This window comes from Macaca fascicularis, chromosome 11, assembly GCF_037993035.2.
Source record: "Macaca fascicularis isolate 582-1 chromosome 11, T2T-MFA8v1.1".
In the NCBI taxonomy this organism is placed as follows: domain Eukaryota; kingdom Metazoa; phylum Chordata; class Mammalia; order Primates; family Cercopithecidae; genus Macaca; species Macaca fascicularis.
Window position 1 is genome coordinate 75,508,911 of NC_088385.1, and position 21,178 is coordinate 75,530,088.

General features: G+C 42.5%; 1 protein-coding gene across 3 annotated transcripts; it reads left to right on the forward strand.

Moving 5' to 3' along the window:
- The first annotated feature begins 902 nt into the window (after positions 1 to 902).
- On the forward strand, positions 903 to 20,474 carry SLC35E3 (solute carrier family 35 member E3). Of its 3 annotated transcripts, none has more exons than XR_012420446.1 (5): positions 903 to 1,515; positions 2,694 to 3,006; positions 6,712 to 6,870; positions 13,312 to 13,394; positions 19,228 to 19,503. XR_012420446.1 is itself a non-coding variant. In XM_005571497.4 (5 exons), the coding sequence occupies exons 1-5, from the start codon at positions 1,114 to 1,116 to the stop codon at positions 19,412 to 19,414; spliced, it is 942 nt and encodes a 313-aa protein (XP_005571554.1). In that variant the 5' UTR covers positions 903 to 1,113; the 3' UTR covers positions 19,415 to 20,474. The 3 variants fall into 3 exon arrangements, 2 of the variants coding, with proteins under 2 accessions (XP_005571554.1, XP_015286669.1); XM_005571497.4 differs by having other exon boundaries at positions 2,694 to 2,804; positions 19,228 to 20,474; XM_015431183.3 differs by lacking the exon at positions 19,228 to 19,503 and adding an exon at positions 14,525 to 14,681 and having other exon boundaries at positions 2,694 to 2,804.
- The last annotated feature ends 704 nt before the right edge of the window (positions 20,475 to 21,178 follow it).

Genomic DNA, 21,178 nt, shown 5'->3' on the forward strand with positions numbered 1-21,178 from the left:
GGAGGCGGAGCTTGCAGTGAGCTGAGATCCGGCCACTGCACTCCAGCCTGGGCGACAGAGCGAGACTCCGTCTCAAAAAAAAAAAATAAAAATCCCCTTTTGTACCTGTAATATCTACAATATATAATCTTGCTCTGTCGACTTGAGGAAGAAGGAGAAAGGAAGAACCTGACTTCTGTGTGAAGGACCTTACTGCAATGTCGATCAAGACTGTTACTCAAAGTTGTAACTCTTAGTCATTGCACCTGACTTTAGGATCCAAAACATACATACATATATATATACACACACACACACACACACACCCCTAGAGACAGCTGTATACAGTTTTGGCAAGTTGTGCGTTTTTTCTCGAGTTGTAATTGAACACAATAGCACTTGTTTACATTGTCAAGGGGACATCTTTAGAGAACACATTTTCTCACTGTTGAGCTAATAATGCTTTGTGAATGTATGATCTAAGGAGAAACCCTTGTAGTTATACCCGATGATGCTGTCTGTTGGAAAGTAGATTTGGAATGTCTTTCTCGAAAAACAAAAAATAAAAATATGCTTTCGATAAGTTCTTTCCCCCTCTGGCGAGGGCTAAATTTGCTCAGCATTTAATAGGTAAAATTGGCTAACAGTGTCTGCACAGCCAGAGAGAAGTTGTCTAGCAAATCGGGTCAGTGACACACGGGAAACAAACATCAAGAAAGGGGTCCTAGATTGGTCTAGTCAGGTAGGCGTTAGGTGACCAAGGGGGCTGGGGACCCAGAGGACAGGACAAAGACGCGAGCGTCGCGCGCCCAGGGCTCAGCGCGCCTGCGCAGGGTAGCGGCCGTTCAGCCCGCGGCTCCGGGGCGGAGGCACCGGAGCCCCGGGTCACGTGGCCGCAGGCGGAGATGGGCGGGGCGTGGGACGTGCTGCCGCGTCCTCGCTGGCTTACAGGGCGGCGGCGGGGCGTGTGTCGTCTGTTAAGAGTGCTGCTCGCCCAGGTTGATCTGTGCATGCCACTCCTGGGTCAGACGGTGAGGTTGGCGTCTGCGAGGACGCGGCGGTGGAGGAGAAGGGCAACTGGAGACAGGCCAGGCGCCCCTTCTGAGGCTAAACGGCCCCGGCTTCGCGGGGATCATGGCATCGCTGGTGGACCGAATGCGGGGCCACGGGCGAATCGCCGCCGGGCTCCTGTTCAACCTGCTGGTGTCCATCTGCATTGTGTTCCTCAACAAATGGATTTATGTGCACCACGGCTTCCCCAACATGAGCCTGACCCTGGTGCACTTCGTAGTCACCTGGCTGGGCTTGTATATCTGCCAGAAGCTGGACATCTTTGCCCCCAAAAGTCTGCCGCCCTCCAAGCTCCTCCTCCTGGCCCTCAGCTTCTGTGGCTTTGTGGTCTTCACTAACCTTTCCTTGCAGAACAACACTATAGGCACCTATCAGCTGGCCAAGGCCATGACCACGCCGGTGATCATAGCCATCCAGACCTTCTGCTACCAGAAAACCTTCTCCACCAGAATCCAGCTCACGTTGGTGAGTAGCTTCAGCTTGCCAAGGCGCGGCTCTCCCGACCCACCTCCTGCACTGGCCCCGGGAAATTCGAACGCACACTGGTCTTTCCCTTCATCTTGAAATCCACAAATGAGTCATCTGTGAGCCAGTGAAGTTTCAGGCTTATTTTGGGGAGGGGGAAAAGGCCATCTTGTCAACCCAGAAGAGTGGGCTTGTGTGAGTTTTAGTAGCTGCCATTTGATGGAAATCGTTAAATGCTGTGATCGATAAGAAAAACTATTGTGTGGTACAGTCCAGTGTTATCAGAGTACCTGCAAAAGCTCAAACTGAAAAACAGCCTTTCTCCCCTAGGGGAATCAAATCGTGTATGATAAAATGTGAAGAGATTTAGCATAAAGTAGGTCTCAAAATGTCTGCAGCACCATACTGCCGAGCTGTCTGCAACTTTAAATAAAAGGAGGTGGACTCAATTTTAGCACTTAGTAACTTAGTATATTTAAGGTCTTCTTACTTTTTCTTTCTTTTTTTTTTATTTTATTTTTTTGTTTGTTTGTTTGTTTTTGAGACGGAGTTTCACTCTTGTGGCCCGGGCTGGAGTGCAATGGCGCGATCTCCGCTCACCGCAACCCCCGCCTCCCGCGTTCAAGCGATTCTCCTGCCTTTGCCTCCCAAGTAGCTGGGATTACAGGCATGCGCCACCACGCCCGGCTAACTTTATAGTAGAGACGGGTTTTCTCCATGTTAGTCAGGCTAGTCTCAAACTCCGACCTCAGGTGATCTGCACGCCTTGGCCTCCGAAAGCTCTGGGGTTACAGGTGTGAGCCACCGTGCCTGGCCTTATATTTAAAGTCTTTATGCTTTTATTGTTTTATATTTATGCTTATGCTGTTTAGACACTATTTCGGGGATCCATTTACTCACCTTTGTATTCATGTGGTATTTTCTTGCAAAGTGCAATATATTTACCACAAATTTAAAATAGAATTAAATGTGAATATCAATATAGATTTATCATATTTCACGTTTAGGAAATAGGATTAACAACCAGTTTTCCCAAGTGAAAAAAGAAAACATTTATACAGGTTCATTGTTTCCCAGTTATGTGTTTATCATTAGCCTTGTAAGACATTGTGAAAGGAATACTAAATTTTTGTCTCTTGAATTTAATCTGAACAACATTTACCTCTTTTTCGTTACAGATTCCTATAACTTTAGGTGTAATCCTAAATTCTTATTACGATGTGAAGTTTAATTTCCTTGGAATGGTGTTTGCTGCTCTTGGTGTTTTAGTTACATCCCTTTATCAAGTGGTTGGTAATTTTTTTTTTCTTTATGTGCCTTTTTAGCAGATTTCATAAATTTTGAAGCTGTATTCCAAGGTTTAGAAAATACAGTATAGAGACAATAGACTGTTGGGAAGAAAGCGTAATTGCTTAAGTTGACTCAAGGTGAAGAGAAGAAAGGAGACAGAGAAACTTGGGTGTGTGATGCTGACCAAATACCTACCTGTTTGTAAGTGTATAATATCCATGCTTAACAGTCTCAGCTTGGGGTGAAGTTATTTTCTGGGAAATCTTTACAAAATATGTAGTAAGACTTTATACTTCCTAAGTTTGTTTATGTTTTTTGTGTACTCTTTACTTTTAACATTGTTGTGAAGGAGTGAGTATACTTCCAGAAATCTGAACAGTAAAGAAAAATTTCAGATTTTTAGATTTTTTTGCCTCAGAAATTATACTGCTGTTGTACTTGTTTATTGGCTTTTAATAATTTGTCTAATATAGATTATTATTATATTAATATAATAGAGTAATTTATATCAATGAATATTTTACCATTTGTGCAAGCACAGTGCCTTGCCTATAGCAGATATTCATTAAAAATGTGTTCATGGATTCAGTTACTTCATTACCATAAAACCTAACAAGTATGGTTTTTGTTTCTTATGTAGTGGAGAAAAAATAACTTGCTGTAGGGGACAGTGAAACGATATTCTCTCTATACTGAAAACCTTGGTCTGGAAATTCTGTGTGTGCCTGTATGGGAAATCAAAGCCAAAATGTGTAACCAATTTTACTTTTTTCACAAACATCCACTGGTTATTAAACTAAGGCATTTCTGTTAGAAATGTTAGGAGTTCAGTAATAGAGCCCTGGCATCTTAAACATTCTAGTAGTGATCATGTCAGAGATGGTGTTTGAAAATATTCTGCAGTGAAATACATTTTCTAGTGACAGAGAAGCAGTTTAAATAAAAGATGAGGCTAGTGAACATTCCTATTCATCTTTCTTGTTAAATGCACTTGTTTTTGCCTAGTATAGGCTATTAAACAGAGCAAGAAATTGTACTCCTTATATGTAATGGATTCAGAGTACTCACCATCTCTGTCACTATGACCATTTTTGTTCACACAAGTCTCAAAATTGCTATAGATTAGAATCAAAGGTTCTATATCCCTAAGGTAGATATTTGAAATGAGATTGACCAAGGAATGATTGTAGATTAATGGACGGTTTCTTATCAGTAAATGGTAAAGGTATTATTACAAAATAGGTATATTCCCAAAACATTCCTCTTAAAGTTGTATCTGCCCAATGTATCTTGGCATAATTTCTATGTTGTTTCTCTTATACTGCTGGATACATTAAAAGGAGTTAAAAGACAAGTGACCAGCTATTAGCTTGAGTTGTAGAAAGATAGTTGGCTCACTCATTCATTCAGCAGACATCTTTTCTGCATTATGTTCACCGTTGAGGATACAAAGATGAAAAGCAGCTACAGTCCAGCAGTGTAGAAACACATGGAGACAGCTGGTCACAATAGCATATGTACCCCAAGGTAGGAGGAAAGTTCTGAGGAACACCAAGGAGGAAGTGGCAGCTCTAAAAGAGGGGCGGTGAGGTAAGACTTTACAGAAAAGTTAACCATTTAAATGGAAGGGCACACAGAAATGAGCTCAGCAATAAAGGACAGCTGGTCTTTTCCTTGCAGTGTGCGTGAAAGTCTGGAGCAGTTTCGGAGAACTTGATTTGTTTGGTAAGGCTAGGCAGTCAGATGTCAGGGTCGTGAAGGCATACTAAGGAAGTGTGTCTTTATTGAGCACGCACCAGGAGAGGGGTTCAGACAGGGACTGACTTGATCGTTCCCCTTTAGAAAAGCAACTGATGGCAAGGAAGGGTGGGTAAAAGGGAAGGAAGGGTGAAAGGCAGAGCAGTCAGGAACCTACCTGTGCTTCACGGGACAAGCAGGAAGGGCCTGGGCTAGGGCAGTGGGAATGGACAGGGAAAGGTTAAAAGGCACTCCAGGGGCCTTTTGGGGAACACATGGGAGAACCTGATTGAATGTGAGAGTGAAGAAAGTAAGGCTCTGATCCCTGAGGGGGATTATATCATCAATTATTGGAACCACGCAAGAGGAGCCCATTTGTGGAAGAAAGGCACCAGTTGATTTTAAACAAGTTCCTGCAGATTATATAAGTAGAGATGGCCAGGAGACTGGCTAATACAAGGTTAAGGATGCTTAAGGGATGAGGGAAGAACAGTAGATCTCAGCAAATAGTAAAAGACATCAGTCAGGGCAATAAAGAGGAAGGCAGACATCTGCCTTAAAAACTAAGTGCAGGAGGCAGTGAGGGAGGAGTGTAAACCGGAGGGTAGTTCTTCCAAGCAAAATTTGCAGGTTCTGCAAAGAGGGCTCGCTGGAAGGGCCACAGGGAGTCTGGACATGGCCATGGAGGTCATGGTGCCCTTAGGAGAGCATTGGAGGGGTGGTGGCAGGAGCCAGGCTGTGCTGCATTGAGGAACAGTGGAGGCTTCAGAGCCCCTGCTGTTCCAGGCAGTCCTGTGGCCAAGACACACAGCTGCCTGGAGAGGCTGCGAAAGGAAAGTGGGGTGAGCACACACCCTCTGTATCCATTTTTGCTCGTTGCTGTGCCCCGAGGAGCAGGCAGCTTAGAAGAATCAGTTCTTTGTCCTTCACATTCACAGAGAACTCTTAGTTAAAGCTGGCAGGAGTATGGTTCAAATTCCCTGCTCTTCTATTTTTGTCTTGATGAATTTCTATAGACTTAGAGTTTATGTAACAAGATACCCAGACCTACAGGAACAAGACGTATGTAGAAGTCATTCAAAAGCCTAGCTGTTCTTGCCAGATGTGATCCAAACAGTCCTGTTAGAGCTTCTTCAGAGCCTCTTTTTCAGTTATATTTGTGAAGCATTTTGTGGACAAATGGGATTTGAGGTCTTGAGATGTTGTTTCTACTGAATGGTACGGTATTTTAGGGTTAGTGATTATCCAATGTATCTAGGTGTATTGGTGGGGGATGAGGAATAGTATCCACAGAAAAGTCATCCAGAGAGAGGACAATGTCTTCTACCATTGATTGGGTTCTCCAAAGCAACTGACAAGACCACATACCTTTTCAAGCCACACACATTGGCAGCCATCTCTAACCTGCCCCATGCCCCATTGTCATCCTGTCCCCCCAACCTCTGTCTTCCTTTGTTTTTTTTTAGACAGAGTCTTGCTCTATCACCCAGGCTGGAGTGCGGTGGCGCAATCTCAGCTCACTGCAACCTCTGCCTCCTTGGTTCTTCTGCTCAGCCTCCCGAGTAGCTGGGACCACAGGCGTGCACCACCATACCTGGCTAATTGTATTTTTAGTAGAGATAGGGTTTCACCATATTGGCCAGGCTGGTCTCGAACTCCTGACCTCAGGTTATCTGCCTGCCTCGGCCTCCCAAAATGCTGGGATTACAGGTGTCAGCCACTGCTCCTGGCCCCTGTCTTACATTTTTAAATTTTTGCCATTTTTAGAAAGAAATGAAGTCCAACACTGCATCTGTATTCCTAAGCACCTGAATTTCCATTTTTCGCTTATTTTCCCAAGATCTTTTATCCTTGTAGGCCCTCATGTGCGTTTATTTTTCCCTGTTTACTAGGATCAGGTAGAAGGAAATAGAGGACTTTTCTCCCCCTTCTAAGAATTGAGAAGAAGCTAGATTATCAGAAATTAAATTTATAGAGCTATTTTCATCCATGGTGCTTAAAGGGCATTCATATAGCTTACTGGTCTTTGAAATCCTGTAGAATAATAGACATTTTATCTTCTCCTAGTCTATACCCCACATTCCCATCTTTGTGACTCTAGTTGTTGCATCTTTGATTAAGTGATACTATTTCTTTTGTGCCAGACATGTTTTATCTCCTAATTTTCAGTGGGTAGGAGCCAAACAGCATGAATTACAAGTGAACTCAATGCAGCTGCTGTACTACCAGGCTCCGATGTCATCTGCCATGTTGCTGGTCGCTGTGCCCTTCTTTGAGCCGGTGTTTGGAGAAGGAGGAATATTTGGTCCCTGGTCAGTTTCTGCTTTGGTAAGTTCTAATTGTTTTGATATCTAAGAAACAGTATAATAATAACTCCTCCATTATTAATATAATTTTTAGTTTTCAGAGCACTATGTCCGATCCATTCTCACATTTATCTTCGTAATCACCATATAAGGAGGTAAGGTAAGGATTCTTTTTCAGATGAAGAAATTGAGGCACACAAAGGTGAAGGTACTTGCCTAGAGTGAGGCAGCTACTTAGTGGCAAAAGCAGAACTACAATTAATGTCTTCTGATGCCTGGTTACTGTACTGACCATGTCAAGCTAGAGCCCACAAATAATTTGGACATTTAGGTTAAGTTAAACTTTTTTTACAGTGAAAACATAGCTTTATAATCACTATGTCGATTTTGAACACATGTAAAAATATAAAGAAAGTGAAGGGGCCAGGCACAGTGGCTCACTCCTGTAATCCCAGCAGTTTGGGAGGATAAAGTGGGCAGATCGTTTACGCTCAGGAGTTTTAAACCAACCTGGGCAACATAGGAAGACCTCATCTCTACAAAAAAATTTAAAAATTGACTGGGTGTGATGGCTCATGCCTGTAATCCCGGGACTTTGGAAAGCTGAGGCGGATGGATCACTTGAGCTCAGGAGTTCAAGACCAGCCTGGCCAACATGGCGAAATCTGGTCTCTACTAAAAATACAAAAAGATTAGCTGAGGCTGGGTGCGGTGGCTCATGCCTATAATCCCGGCACTTTGGGAGACCAAGGCAGGCTACTCAAGAGGCTGAGGCACGAGAATTGCTTGAACCTGGGAGGTGGAGGTTGCAATGAGCCAAGACCGTGCCACTGCACTCCAGCCTGGGCCACAGAGCAAGATTCTGTCTCAAAAAAGAAATCAAAAAATTAGCCAGGCATGGTAGCACATGCCTATGGTCCCAGCTACTTGGGAGGCTGGGGTAGGAGGATCACTTGAGCCCAGGAGGTCGAGGCTGCAGTGAGCCAAGATAGCACCACTGCATTTCAGCCTGGGCAACAGAGGGAGACCCTGTCTCAAAAGAAAACCAAACCAAAACAACAACAAAAGAAAGTGAAGGGCCCCTGGAACGCTATCACACTAAAGTAATTACCGTTACCATTTTGGTGAGCATCATTTCATGGATCTCTTTTGTATAAACACATAGGTACACATGCATGTGTGTATAATTTTAGATATGGAATGATATCATAGATGCTGTTTTTATTGTGGATTCCTCTTCCCCAGCCTTCCTAGCTATACACTCTTCCACATTCCATTACTCCCTAATCCATGTCCCTTGAAGTCATGTTAATATTCTAAGTGCTTGTTCTTCCATATTTTTCTCCATGCCATATATATCCATATAAACACACACACACAGACACACACACACACACACACACACACCCCAATTAAACATCTATTTCTTTTTTTTTTCTTTCTTTTGAGATGGCGTCTCACTCTGTCACCCAGACTGGAGTGCAGTGGTGCAATTCTTGGCTCACTGCAACCTCCACCTCCCGGGTTCAAGCAATTCTCCTGCCTCTGACCCCCGAGTAGCTGGGACTGCAGGCGCACACCACCATGCCCAGCTAATTTTTGTATTTTTAATAGAGACTGGGTTTCACCATGTTGGCCAGGATGGTTTCGATCTCTTTATCTCAGGTCCTCCCGCCTCAGCCTCCCAAAGTGCTAGGATTACAGGCATGAGCCACCACACCCAGCCACATCTGTTTCTTTGACAAAAGTAGAATCCTATCACATATGCTTTTCTGTATCTTGCTTTTCTGACTTAATAATATCTCCTAAAAATCTCTCTAAAGCATTCTTTTCAGTGTCTGTATGTTTTGTTGTTGTTTTGTCTTGAGACAGAGTCTCACTCTGTAGTGCAGTGGCATGCTCTCTGTTCACTGCAACCTCCACCTCCCGGGTTCAAGTGATTCTTGTGCCTCAGCCTCCCAAGTAGCTGGAATTACAGGTGTGAGCCACCACACCTGGCTAATTTTTTTGTATTTTTGGTAGAGATGGGGTTTCACCATGTTGGCCAGGCTGGTCTTAACCTCCTGACCTCAAGTGATCCACCCACCTGGGCCTCCCAAAGTGCTGGGATTACAGACGTGAGCCACTGCGCCCAGCCAGTGTCAGTATAATAGCCCCTTTGCATATTCACTTTTTTCCAGTTCTTTACCACTATGAACAATACTGTGATAAACATCCTTGTACATCATGTGTCCTCATGTACTGATACCTTTTTTCCTATGGAAATGAGTCCCAGGAGTGGAATTGGCAAATCAAGGACATACGTATTTTGGGGACTTTTATTTTTTAGAGACAGGGCCTGGCTATATTGCCCAGCCTGGCCTCAAGCTCCTGAGCTCAAGTGATCCCCCAACCTCAGCCTCCCGCGCAGCTGGGACTAATACTTTGGGGACATTTTAAGTTAGAATGTATAATCCTCCTATGTCTCAGTTCAGGCTGCTATAACAAAACTACAATGGACTGGGTGGCTTAAACAACAGATACTCGGTTCTCACAGTTCTGAAGTCTGGAAGTCTGAGATCAGGCTGCCGGTATGGTTGGGTTCTTGGTAAAGGCCGTTTTCCTGCTTTATAGATGGCATTCTTCTTGCCGTATGCTCATCTGACAACAAGGAAGAGGAGAAGCAAGCTCTCTCGTATCTCTTCTTATCATAGGGACTAATCCCATTCATGAAGGCTCTACCCTTATGCCATAGTCACTTCCCAAAGGCCCCACCTCCCAATACCATCACACTGCGGGTGAGGATTTCAACATAGGAATTTTGGGGGGACACAAACATTCAGTCCATAACACCTTACTTATCAGGAATTCCTGCTTCCGACAAGAGTTCCCACAACTCTTGGAACACAGTTAGTGGGAATGTCTTTTTTGTTGGTCGCATCAATTTATTAAGCACCTATATAGCCCCTCTTCTCTTCCCGGCACTATTCAAAGCACTGTGTAAATATTAACTTATTTAATTTTCATAACTTTATTAGGTTGATGCTATACTAATACTATTTGTATTAGTCCATTTTATGATGTTATAAAATAATACCTGAGACTGAGTAATTTATAAAGAAAAGAGGTTTATTTTGGCTTATCATTCTGCAGACAGTACAAGAAGCATTAGTGCTGGCATCTGCTTCTAGTGAGGGCCTCAGGAAGCTTACAATCACGGTGGAAGGCGAAGGGGAAGCAGGCATGTCACATGGCAAGAGAGGGAGCAAGAGGGAGAGGGGAGGAGATGCCAGTGTCTTTTAAACAACTAGCCTTCATGAGAACTAATAGAGCAAGAACTCATTACCCCTGGGGAGGGCACCAAGCCATTCATGAGGGATCCACCCCCATAACCCAAACACCTTCTACTAGGCCTCACCTCCAACATTGGTGATCAAATTTCAACATGAGATTTGGAGGGAACAGACATCCAAACTATATCACTATTGTTATTATTTTTACTGATAAGGAAACCGAGAGATAGAGAGTTAGTAACTGGCTCGCAATCCCACAGCTAATAAGCAGAGCCACAATTTGGATCCATGCCTTCTGGGTCCAAAGTCTATATTCTCCAGTGCTCTGCTCTGCTTCCTGTTAAGTAGACCAGTAGTGGTTTCAAATTTATATATTTTAGCATATACAGTTTTTTTCTAAAGTAGAAGTCATTGGACCATCTGTCAGATAATACTTCCACTTACTTTACAAAATAGCCATCCTGGTTATCTGGTTTCAAACCATTGCATCCTGGAGACCTTATGCTACAAGGAGAGAGGATTTTTTTGGTCGCCTTCTAACAGGTTGTAAAATGAGGACAGCAGCAGAAAAGCCATTTAAAAAAAAAAAAGTCAAAGAAACCAAGACCACAGAAGGCTGAGGCCATTTAGTGTAAGGGAAAGTCATCTTCATTCCTTAATGTCCCTAGGAGGCGTCCTTGACTCAAAGTAGAGCATTGTGTCAACTAACTTTTTTTTTTGCATATAAAGCCAGCATTACTCTAATACCAAAACCAGGAAAGGACACAACCAAAAAAGAAAACTGAAGACCAATATCCTTGATGAACATAGATGCTAAAATTTAACAAAATGCTAGCTAACTGAATCCAGTCACATATCAAAAAGATAATCCACCATGATCAAGCGGGTTTCATACCAGGGATGCAAGGATGGTTTAACATACTAAAGTCAATAAATGTGATACACTACATAAACAGAATTAAAAACAAAAATCACATGATCAGCCAGGTGTGGTGGCTCACGCCTGTAATCCCAGCACTTTGGGAGGCTGAGGCGGGCAGATCACGAGGTCAGGAGATCGAGACTAGCCGAGACCATCCTGGCTAACACGGTGAAACCCCTTCTCTACTAAAAATACAAAAACAAAATTAGCCAGGTGTGGTGGCAGGCACCTGTAGTCCCAGCTACTCGGGAGGCTGAGGCAGGAGAATGGCGTGAACACGCGAGGCGGAGCTTACAGTGAGCTGAGATCGTGCCACTGCACTCCAGCCTGGGCGACAGATCAAGACTCCAAAATAAATAAATACATAAATAAATAATACATAAATAAATAATCACATGATCATCTCAATAGATGCAGAAAGAGCATTTGACAAAATCCAGCATCGCTTTATGATTAAAACCCTCAGCAAAATCGGCATACAAAGAACATACCTTAATGTAATAAGAGCCATCTATGACAAACCCACAGTCAATATAATACTGAATGGGGAAAAGTTGAAAGCATTCCATTTGAGAAATGGAACAAGACAAGGATGCCCACTCTTACCACTCCTCTTCAACATGGAACTACTTTATATTCTTCAAAGTCCCTAACAAAGTAGAGTAATTGTGTTTTTAGTGATGTGATGTGCCAAGTATCAAGAAATAGGTATGCAGCATTCTGTGAACTCAATAAAATTAGCAATGATATATTTTAGATATATTTCTAGAAACTCTTTTTAAAATCTCTAAGCAAATTTCTCTATGTTGGCTATTTAATAGACCTCACTATTGTAAATTAAATGAGGTATTACTATATTTACCTAAGTAGGACACAAATCCAATTCCTCTGGTCTTCTTAAGACTGCACTGATTTTAACACTGATAAAACCTAGATGGGGCTGGGCACAGTGGCTCATGCCTATAATCCCAACACTTTGGGAGGCCAAGATGGGAGGATCGCTTGAGCCCAGGTGTTTGAGACCAGCCTGGGCAACATGGTAAAAACCTGTCTTTACAAAAAACAAAACAAAATAACAAAACCCTACATAAGACAAAAAGCATCTTCAAATATGACATGTTTTCTTCGGAACTTAAACTTCTTAATAGTTTAGATCATGGATATTATTTTATCTAAATTGAGAAACAAAATGATTCTATAATTTGTTGGATAAAATTATGGGATAGATTTGAACAGAACATTGTATGTGTATATAGTGTTCCAACCCATTTGTCCCCCTGTTTCCAGCCAAGTTATCTATAAAAAGGAATAATATTTTTACATCTACTTTGTGGATGTACGTGAAAATTAAATGAGTGAATATATGTAAAACAGAACAATTATTGGTGCATAATAAGTGTTATGTAAGTGTAAGCTGTGATCATCGTGATTTTTATTATGTCCTCAAGTAGTTTGTAAGCTCTTTGAGGGCAGGAACTTTGTACATATTGCATTCCTCACAAGGCCTGGCCTATCTTTGTAGATATCCAATGAATGCTTATTGAGTTACATAAAAATAAAAATGAGGCCAGGTGCAATGGCTCAGGCCTGTAATCCCAGCACTTTTGGGAGGCCAAGGCATGCAGATCACCTGAGGTCAGGAGTTCGAGACCAGCCTAGCCAACATGGTAAAACCCCATCTCTATCAAAAAATACAAAAAAAAGTAGCTGGGTGTGGTGGCATGGGCCTGTAATCCCAGCTACTGGGGAGGCTGAGGCAGAAGAATTACTTGAACCTGGGAGGCGGAGGTTGCAGTGAGTCGAGATTGCACCACTGCACTCCAGACTGGGTGACAGAGTGAGACTCCATTTAAAAAAAAAAAAAAAAAAAAGAGCAATTAAGATGTTAATGTGTGGATGGTTGGGATTATAAGAATTCCTTATATTCTTTCTGCTTTTCTTTATTGTCTGATTTATAATAATAATAATGCATATGTATACTTTTCTTTAGATTAATAAGAAAAATTAACCTGGAAATTCACAATCACAGAAAGGATGTTATTGCAGTATTTTTCATTGATTCTTGTGGAAAAAATTACATTTTTTTCTAAACACTGTTCATTCTGCCTTTTTACTTGCAATTCTTACTGTCTCCCAAATTCTCTTTCTAATCTTATTTATTAATGGTTGATATTTGAATTTTTTAAAATGCCGAATGAAATGTATCTTTGCTTGATGACTATAATGATTGGATTGCTTTGCATTAATGGTTCTTTTGTTTTATTTGTAGCTTATGGTGCTGCTATCTGGAGTAATAGCTTTCATGGTGAACTTATCAATTTATTGGATCATTGGGAACACTTCACCTGTCACGTATCCTTTTCATATAACTTACAAATGCATCGTCTTTTATATTCTCCAAAACTTTCACATTCATTACCTTATTTGAATCTCACACTATTGCACGGCCTACATTGAGTAGAGAGAGTTATTTTTAGCCTTTTACTGTATCTTTACACACAATAGGATTTTAAAGAAATATGACTGAAAGGGTGAGTGTGGTGGCTCACACCTGTAATCCCAACACTTCAGGAGGCTAAGGCAGGTGGATCACTTAAGGCCAGGAGTTCAAGACCAGCCTGGATAACATGGTGAAACCCTGTCTCTACAAAAAATATATAAATTAGCAGGCCGGGCGCGGTGGCTCAAGCCTGTAATCCCAGCACTTTGGGAGGCCGAGACGGGCGGATCACGAGGTCAGGAGATCGAGACCATCCTGGTTAACACGGTGAAACCCCGTCTCTACTAAAAAAAATACAAAAAATTAGCCGGGCGCGGTGGTGGGCGCCTGTAGTCCCAGCTACTCGGGAGGCTGAGGCAGGAGAATGGCGTGAACCCGGGAGGCGGAGCTTGCAGTGAGCTGAGATCCGGCCACTGCACTCCAGCCCGGGCGACAGAGCGAGACTCTGTCTCAAAAAAAAAAAATATATATATATATATATATATATAAATTAGCTGGGTAAGGTGGTGCACGCCTGTAATCCCAGCTACTCAGGAGGGTGAGGCACAAGAATTGCTTGAACTGGGGAGTCACAGGTTAAAGAGAGCCAAGATTGTGCCACTGTACTCCAGCCTGGGCAACAGAGCAAGACTATGTCTCAAAAAAAAAAAAAAGAAAGAAATATGAACTGAGGAAATGGGTTAGCTTTTTGTGTCATGAATGTTTTTGAATTTTCTTATGTAATAGATGACCTTTTCCCTTACAAAAATTAATTCAGAGTACCATTTCTTACAGACAGTGAGATTAAATAAATATTTTTTGAATGAATAATGAGGTGGAGGTTTGGATTTTCAAACCATGTTCAGGTATTTATAGTAACAAAGTAAAGGAATGGTTAACAAATAACAAAAGATAATTTCAGGCCACTGGCATCTGGCTATGGAGTATGTGTTTGTACTTATTTGGATATGGGTGTGCCTGTTTTTCTCAATATTATTTCAAGTCAAGTAATGAAGTCATTGGCCGGGCACTATGGCTCACACCTATAATTCCAACACTGGGAGGCCGAGGCAGGAGGATCACTTGAGCTCAGGAGTGCAAGACCAGCCTGGGAAACATAGGGAGACCCTATCTCTACCAAAAAAAAAAAAAAAAAGAAATGAAGTTATATGTTAAAGGTCAAATTCAACTGTCCATTTATACCATTCTGCTTGTCATTCTGTTTCTCTTCACATTTCACTCTGCCCCCACCCTTAGGCAAATGCAGAGAATGAATTTCCCCAGGAAGTAAATAAGTAGGATATTTGCCAACTATCAATAAAAAACAATGACGATAAGTTTTTTAGAAAACCAATACTTAACAAATATTTATTTTGTGTCAGATACTGTCAGAAATATTTTGTATGTATTAGTCCATTTAATTCTCACAGCAGCTCTGTGAGGTGGAGTCTGTCATTTTAGTTTATAGAAGAAATAGAGGCACAGAGAGGTTAGCTAGCTCACTTAAGGCCACACAGCTGACAAATGGGATGTCCAGATTTGAACCCATGCAGTCTAGTCCCAAAATTTGTACATCATGCTACCCAATCAAGACATCCAAATGTGTGCTCTGATTTAAAACATTAATTTATTCAGTAAGTATTGAATACCCACTAAACCATTGATATAAAAATATTTATATACTGAACATCTACTATGTGCCAGGCACTGGGGATACAGTAATGAACCATATAGACAGAAGTCTTTGCTCTCACAGGCTTGAATTCTGGTGAGGAAGATTAGAAATAGAAAACAATTAAATATTTATATACTACAGTGTGGGATAGTGTTAACTGCCAAGGAGTAAAAATAAGGCAGGGAAGAGAATGTGAAATGTCATAGACAGCACTGAAGTTCTAGGCAGGGCTAGTCAGGAAGGCCTTAGTGGGAAGATGACATTTGAGTAAAGACCTGAAGGAAATGCGGTTGCTCCATGCAGATCAGGAGGGAAGAATATTCCAGGCCGAGGCAACAGCAGGTGCGAGGCCCTAAAAAAACCAAGGAAGCCTGTGTGGTTGGAGCAGGTTGAGCAAAGGAGGGAATGTGGTAGGCTGAGAAGTAACACAGAACTGAATTGAGTAGGGCGTTTATGTAAGGACTGTTCCACTGAGTAAGATGGGAAGCCATTAGCATTTTGAGCAGAGAAGCGACATGATTTTACATACATTCTAATAGAAGCACTCAGTGGGCCGGGCGCAGTGGCTCACACCTGTCATTCCAACACTTTGGAAGGCCAAGACAGGAGGATCCCTTGAGCCCAGGAGTTCGAGACCAGTCTGGGCAACATAGTAAGACCCTGACGCTACAAAAAGTTTTTTAAAATAAATCACAGAATCACTCAGGGCTCCTGTGTTGAGAATAGAATAAAGAAGAATTTCTCAACCTCTGGGCTGTTGACTTTCTGGGCTGGACGGTTCTTAGTGCAGGCCTGTTTAGTACACTGTAGGATGTTTTCAGCAGGCCTGGGCTCTACCACCAGATGCCAGTAGCATACATACCCTTTGCCCAATTGTGACAACCAAAAATGCCTCCAAAGATTGCCCACAAAGCAGAATCACCCGTGGTTGAGAACTACTGGACTGTAAGAGGCACAGGAAACTGTCAGGAGACTGCTGCAATATTCCAATGTACAAGTCATAGTGGCTACCAGTATGGTAGCAGTGGATATAGTGAGAAGTGATTGGATTCTGGATATATTTCTAAGAAGAGCCAACAGGTTTTGCTGCCTAGTTGGATGTGGAGAAAGAGAAAACAAGGCTGATTTACATGGTTTTTGACCTGAGCACCTGGTAGAGTAGAGTTGCCATCAACTGAGGTAGGATAGCCAGAAGGAGGTTTGGGGCTGGGGAGGAAGATCAGGTGCTCAGTTTGGGGAGTATTTTTTTGTTCTTGTTTTTGAGACAGGGTCTTGCTCTTCACCCAAGCTGGAGTGAAGTGGCACGATCATGGTTCACTGCAAACTCGAACTGTTGGGTTCAAGCATTCTTCCCACCTCGGCCTTCCAAAGTGCTAGGATTACAGGTGTGAGCCCAGCTAGGTGCTCAGTTTTGGATAAACAAGTCAGAGTTCAAAGGTGACGTCTCAGCAGGAGGCATCACAAGGAGTCAGAAGTATGAAGCTGTGGTTTAAAGTGGTGAGACTGGTTGAGATTACCAAGCAAACAAGTAGAAGAAAATAAGTCCAAAGACTGAGCGTTGGGTTTGAGTCCAGTATTTGGAATTCAGAGAGATGAGAGGAACTAGCTGGAGGATGAGAAGGAGCAGTTAGAGGTGGAAGGAAGGAGGAGGGTGGCACAGAACCAGAGTGAGGAGGAGGAGGAGCGGTCGGTGTCTGCGTCAGATGCCGCTGGCAGGCCAAGTTCAAGGAGACTGGTCACCAATGAGGGGCTGAGTGAGGTGGAGGGCACTGGGTTTGACCAGAACATTCTGAAGGTTGGGGTGACAGCCTGCCTGGAGTAAAGTGTAGAACTGGAAATACCACATGTAGACTGCTCTTTTTTTTGTTGTTTTTACAAAAGGATTCATGAATAGTTTCTTTAAATTTGACTTCCTTCTAGTATAAATATGCTTAAAAGAGAAGCCTAGGAGTAAAGAAATTTAAAGTGTTAGAGCCAGTGCACATGAAGATAGCTCATAATTGAAAATAAAACATATTTTATTATGATTATTGCCAGTAACCTTGGGAAGATCCTCTGTGTCTCAGGAAGTCACCTCCATGGGATCAAGCCACCACATGCACCTGGGGACACGGCCCGTGCTCTCCCGAGGCACTGCTGCTGCCCAGCAGGAACCTCCAGGCTGCTTAGGTGGGCTTGGGGGTCAGACAGGTCCAGGTGTGAACACCAAGCTCTGCCACTACCTGTGGGCCTGACTAGTGTGGGAACTCTCAGGGTCTCACTCTGATCACTTATGAAATGTATGAAGTGGAGGAAGTGCGATCTATGATGTTGGGTGGTTGTATGTGAGAGAATGTGTCAAGCTCCAAGCAGGTGTTTATGACACATAGGTACTGCTTTTGGTAACTATTATTATAGCTAGCACATGTGGTGCTTACTATATGCTAGAAGCTTCGTGTATATTATTTGATCCTTACAGTAACCCTGGGAGGTATTATTTTGTTCCCCTTTTATATAGTGAGGAAACTGAGGCACAGAGTGGTAGCTATTTCTAGTGTTGTAATTAGGAAAAGCACATAGGCACACCTCATACATCTCAAGAACAAGAAAGTACTCATTTATATAGAAAAAATAATTATATTTAAATATAAGTAAGTGCGTGTATGTGTGTGTGTGTGTGTGTGTGTGTGTGTGTGTGTGTGTGTGACGGAGTTTCACTCTTGCCCAGGCTGGAGTGCAGTGGCGTGATCTCGGCTCACTGCAACCTCCACCTCTTGGGTTCAAGCAATTCTCCTGCCTGTCTCCCAAGTAGCTGGGATTACAGGCATGCACCACCACACCCGGCTAATTTTGTATTATTAATAGAGATGGGGTTTCTCCATGTTGGTCAGGCTGATCTCACAAACTCCTGACCTCAGGTGATCCACCCACCTTGGCCTCCCAAAGTGCTGGGATTAGGATTAGAGGCGTGAGCCACCGTGCATGGCCACAGGTAATTTTTAAAGGGGGTGTGTGTGTATTTAGTTTGCTTTTTAAATATACAGTGATTTGGAAAAACCTTAATCCAGCGGCATGTTACTGGCAGTATTTTGGATTAGAACATGGGCTTTGGAGTTAAATAGACCTGTTTATGTGCGGACTCCAACTCTGCTACTTACTAGCTCTGTAATCTGGGGCATGTTACTTAAAATCTCTGAGCCTCTACAACTGTAAATAGGAAGAGTGAGCCTGCAGTGAAGGTAAACGTGATGCCTAACTTCGAAGATTTCATGTAAATCGCCCAGTATGGTGTTTGGTGTGTAGTTGGTGCTCAGTATTGCTCCCTCTCCCCCTCCCGCTTTTCCCTCCTAAACTCAAGTTAGCTCTCTGGTACCTTATTCTCACTTCATTTCCCAAGGAAACACCACTGTAAAACATAATTATAAATTGCTATACAAAATATCTTCCCTGGACCTTGTTCTGAATGTCTTTCCTTTTATATTGTATCCCTTTTCTTTTTTGGAGGTCAGTAGGAATGGTTGAGGCAGTCTTGTGTCTCTGATTAATCAATCGCTAAAACCTACCTGAAGAAACTAAGAAGTTCCCATTATTCTCTTTTTTTAGACAGTCTTGTTCTGTTGCCCAGACTAGAGTGCAGTTGTGCATTCTTGGCTCACTCCTAGGTTTCTCTCTTGTTGCCCAGGCTGGAGTGCAGTGGTACGATCTCGGCTCACCGCAACCTCCGCCACCTGGGTTCAAGCAATTCTCCTGTCTCAGGCTCCTGAATAGCTGGGATTAAAGGCATGCGCCACCACACCCAGCTAATTTTTGTATTTTTTGTAGAGACAAGAGTTTCACCATGATGGCCAGGCTGGTCTCAAATTCCCAGGATCAAGAGATCCACCACCTCAGCTTCCCAAAGTGCAGGGATTACAGGCATGATCCACCACGCCTGGTCCCATTGTTCTTTACATGGGGTGGGCTGCTTTTGAGTTGTTTTATGTAGCGTGAGTGTGTGTGTAAATATACCATCTATCTTATTCTTCCTTTTTATCCTTATCCAAAAACCTCAGCTATAACATGTTTGGACACTTCAAGTTCTGCATTACTTTATTTGGAGGATACGTTTTATTTAAGGATCCACTGTCCATTAATCAGGCTCTTGGCATTTTATGTACATTATTTGGCATTCTCGCCTATACCCACTTTAAGCTCAGTGAACAGGAAGGAAGTAAGAGTAAACTGGCACAACGTCCTTAATTGGGTTTTTGTGGAGAAAAGAATGTTGTCCCAAGAAGATAAAAAATATGGTTAAGTGTGCAAGTTACTAAAAAAAAAAAAAAAAAAAATTGGGGCCGGGTGCGGTGGCTCATGCCTGTAATCCCAGCACTTTGGGAGGCCAAGGCCAGTGGATTACCTGAGAAAAGGAGTTCGAGACCAGCCTGACCAACATGGAGAAACTCCGTCTCAACTAATAATACAAAATTAGCCAGGCGTGATGGCGGGTGCCTGTAATCCCAGCTACTCAGGAGGCTGATGCAGGAGAATCGCTTGAACCCAGAAGGCGGAGGTTGCGGTGAGCCAAGATCGTACCATTGCACTCCAGCCTGGGCAACAAGAGCAAAACTCCGTTTCAAAAAAATTTGTGACTGATTCAATGATTGAATGATTTGTCGGAATTAACACAAAGGAAATTTTATTCATATAATGACTTTTTTTAAAGTGTCTCTTTAAAAAAAACTTAATTATCTAAAACCAAAATGGTTCATGCTTCTTTTTAAAAATGATTGTATGAAATGTATGGGATGGTTGGCCAGGTGTGCTGGTGCACACCTGTAATCCCAGCTACTTGGGAGGCTGAGACATGAGAATCGCTTGAGCCTGGGAGGCGGAGCTTGCAATGGGCCGAGATAGCACCACGGCACTCCAGCCTGGGCAACAGAGCAAGACTGTCTCTCTCTCTCTCTATATATATATATACACCATCTCATATATATGTGGGACATATATATATGGGATGGTTTGGTTATTCCCAGCAAAGTACATAAAAATTAAAGTTCTGTGATAATGACAAAGGAATTGCTGTTACTGTACTGCAAATGTGCTATGGGTTCTCAGTGTTCATTCTTCTAAGGAAGGACACACAGTAGTAGCTCTTTGCTTGCTGATAGATGGTTTCCCAATGTGAGATTTGTTATTTTGATCAGAGTATTCAAATTAGAATTTAAATCTAGCATTTCTATTTTAGTTTAGCTTCCTGATGATTTATGTAAACGAAATCTCATTTATAAAGTATAATAAAGATGACTGTAAGACAAAATCCAATTCTAAAAGTATGATTTTTTTCTAGTAGAAAATCGGTGTAAGAAATCATACATTATTCATACATTTATAGGTCATCTCTTTGAGTTTTTGGTGAACTATAGAAACTACATGGAGTTAAAAAACAATAGCGGCCCATTGCAGTGGCTCATCCCTGTAATCCCAGCACTTTGGGAGGCCGAGGCGAGTGGATCACCTGAGGTTGGGAGTTCAAGACCAGCCTGACCAACATGGAGAAACTCCGTCTCTACTAAAAATACAAAATTAGCCCTGCATGGTGGCGCATACCTGTAATCCCAGCTATTCGGGAGGCAGAGGCAGGAGAATCGCTTGAACCCAGGAGGCAGAGGTTGCAGTGAGTCGAGATCATGCCATTGCATTCCAATCTGGGCAACAAGAGTGAAACTCCATCTCAAAAAAAAAAAAAAAAAGCCCTATGTGTAAATGGCTCAAAGAAAAGACTATAAATGGAATTGAACATGTTTGTTAGCTGTGTAAGCATTTTATATTGGTAATTTTTTTTTTTCTTTTTTTGTCTTACTGTTAACCAAGCTAGAATGCAGTGGCACAATCATGGCTCTCTGCAGCCTCAACCTCCTGGGCTCAGGCAATCCTCCTGCCTCAGCCTCCCCAGTAGCTGGGACTACAGGCGCACACCAACACACCTGGCTGATTTTTATATTTTTTGTAGAGACAAGGTTT

Bases quoted from the DNA above. Each gene is read 5' to 3' on its own strand.
- SLC35E3 (XM_005571497.4), top strand. From the start codon at position 1,114: ATGGCATCGCTGGTGGACCGAATGCGGGGCCACGGGCGAATCGCCGCC. The intron at 2,805-6,711 runs GTTGGTAATTTT...CCTAATTTTCAG, and splicing joins TTACATCCCTTTATCAAGTG to TGGGTAGGAGCCAAACAGCA. The intron at 13,395-19,227 runs GTATCCTTTTCA...CAAAAACCTCAG, and splicing joins GGGAACACTTCACCTGTCAC to CTATAACATGTTTGGACACT.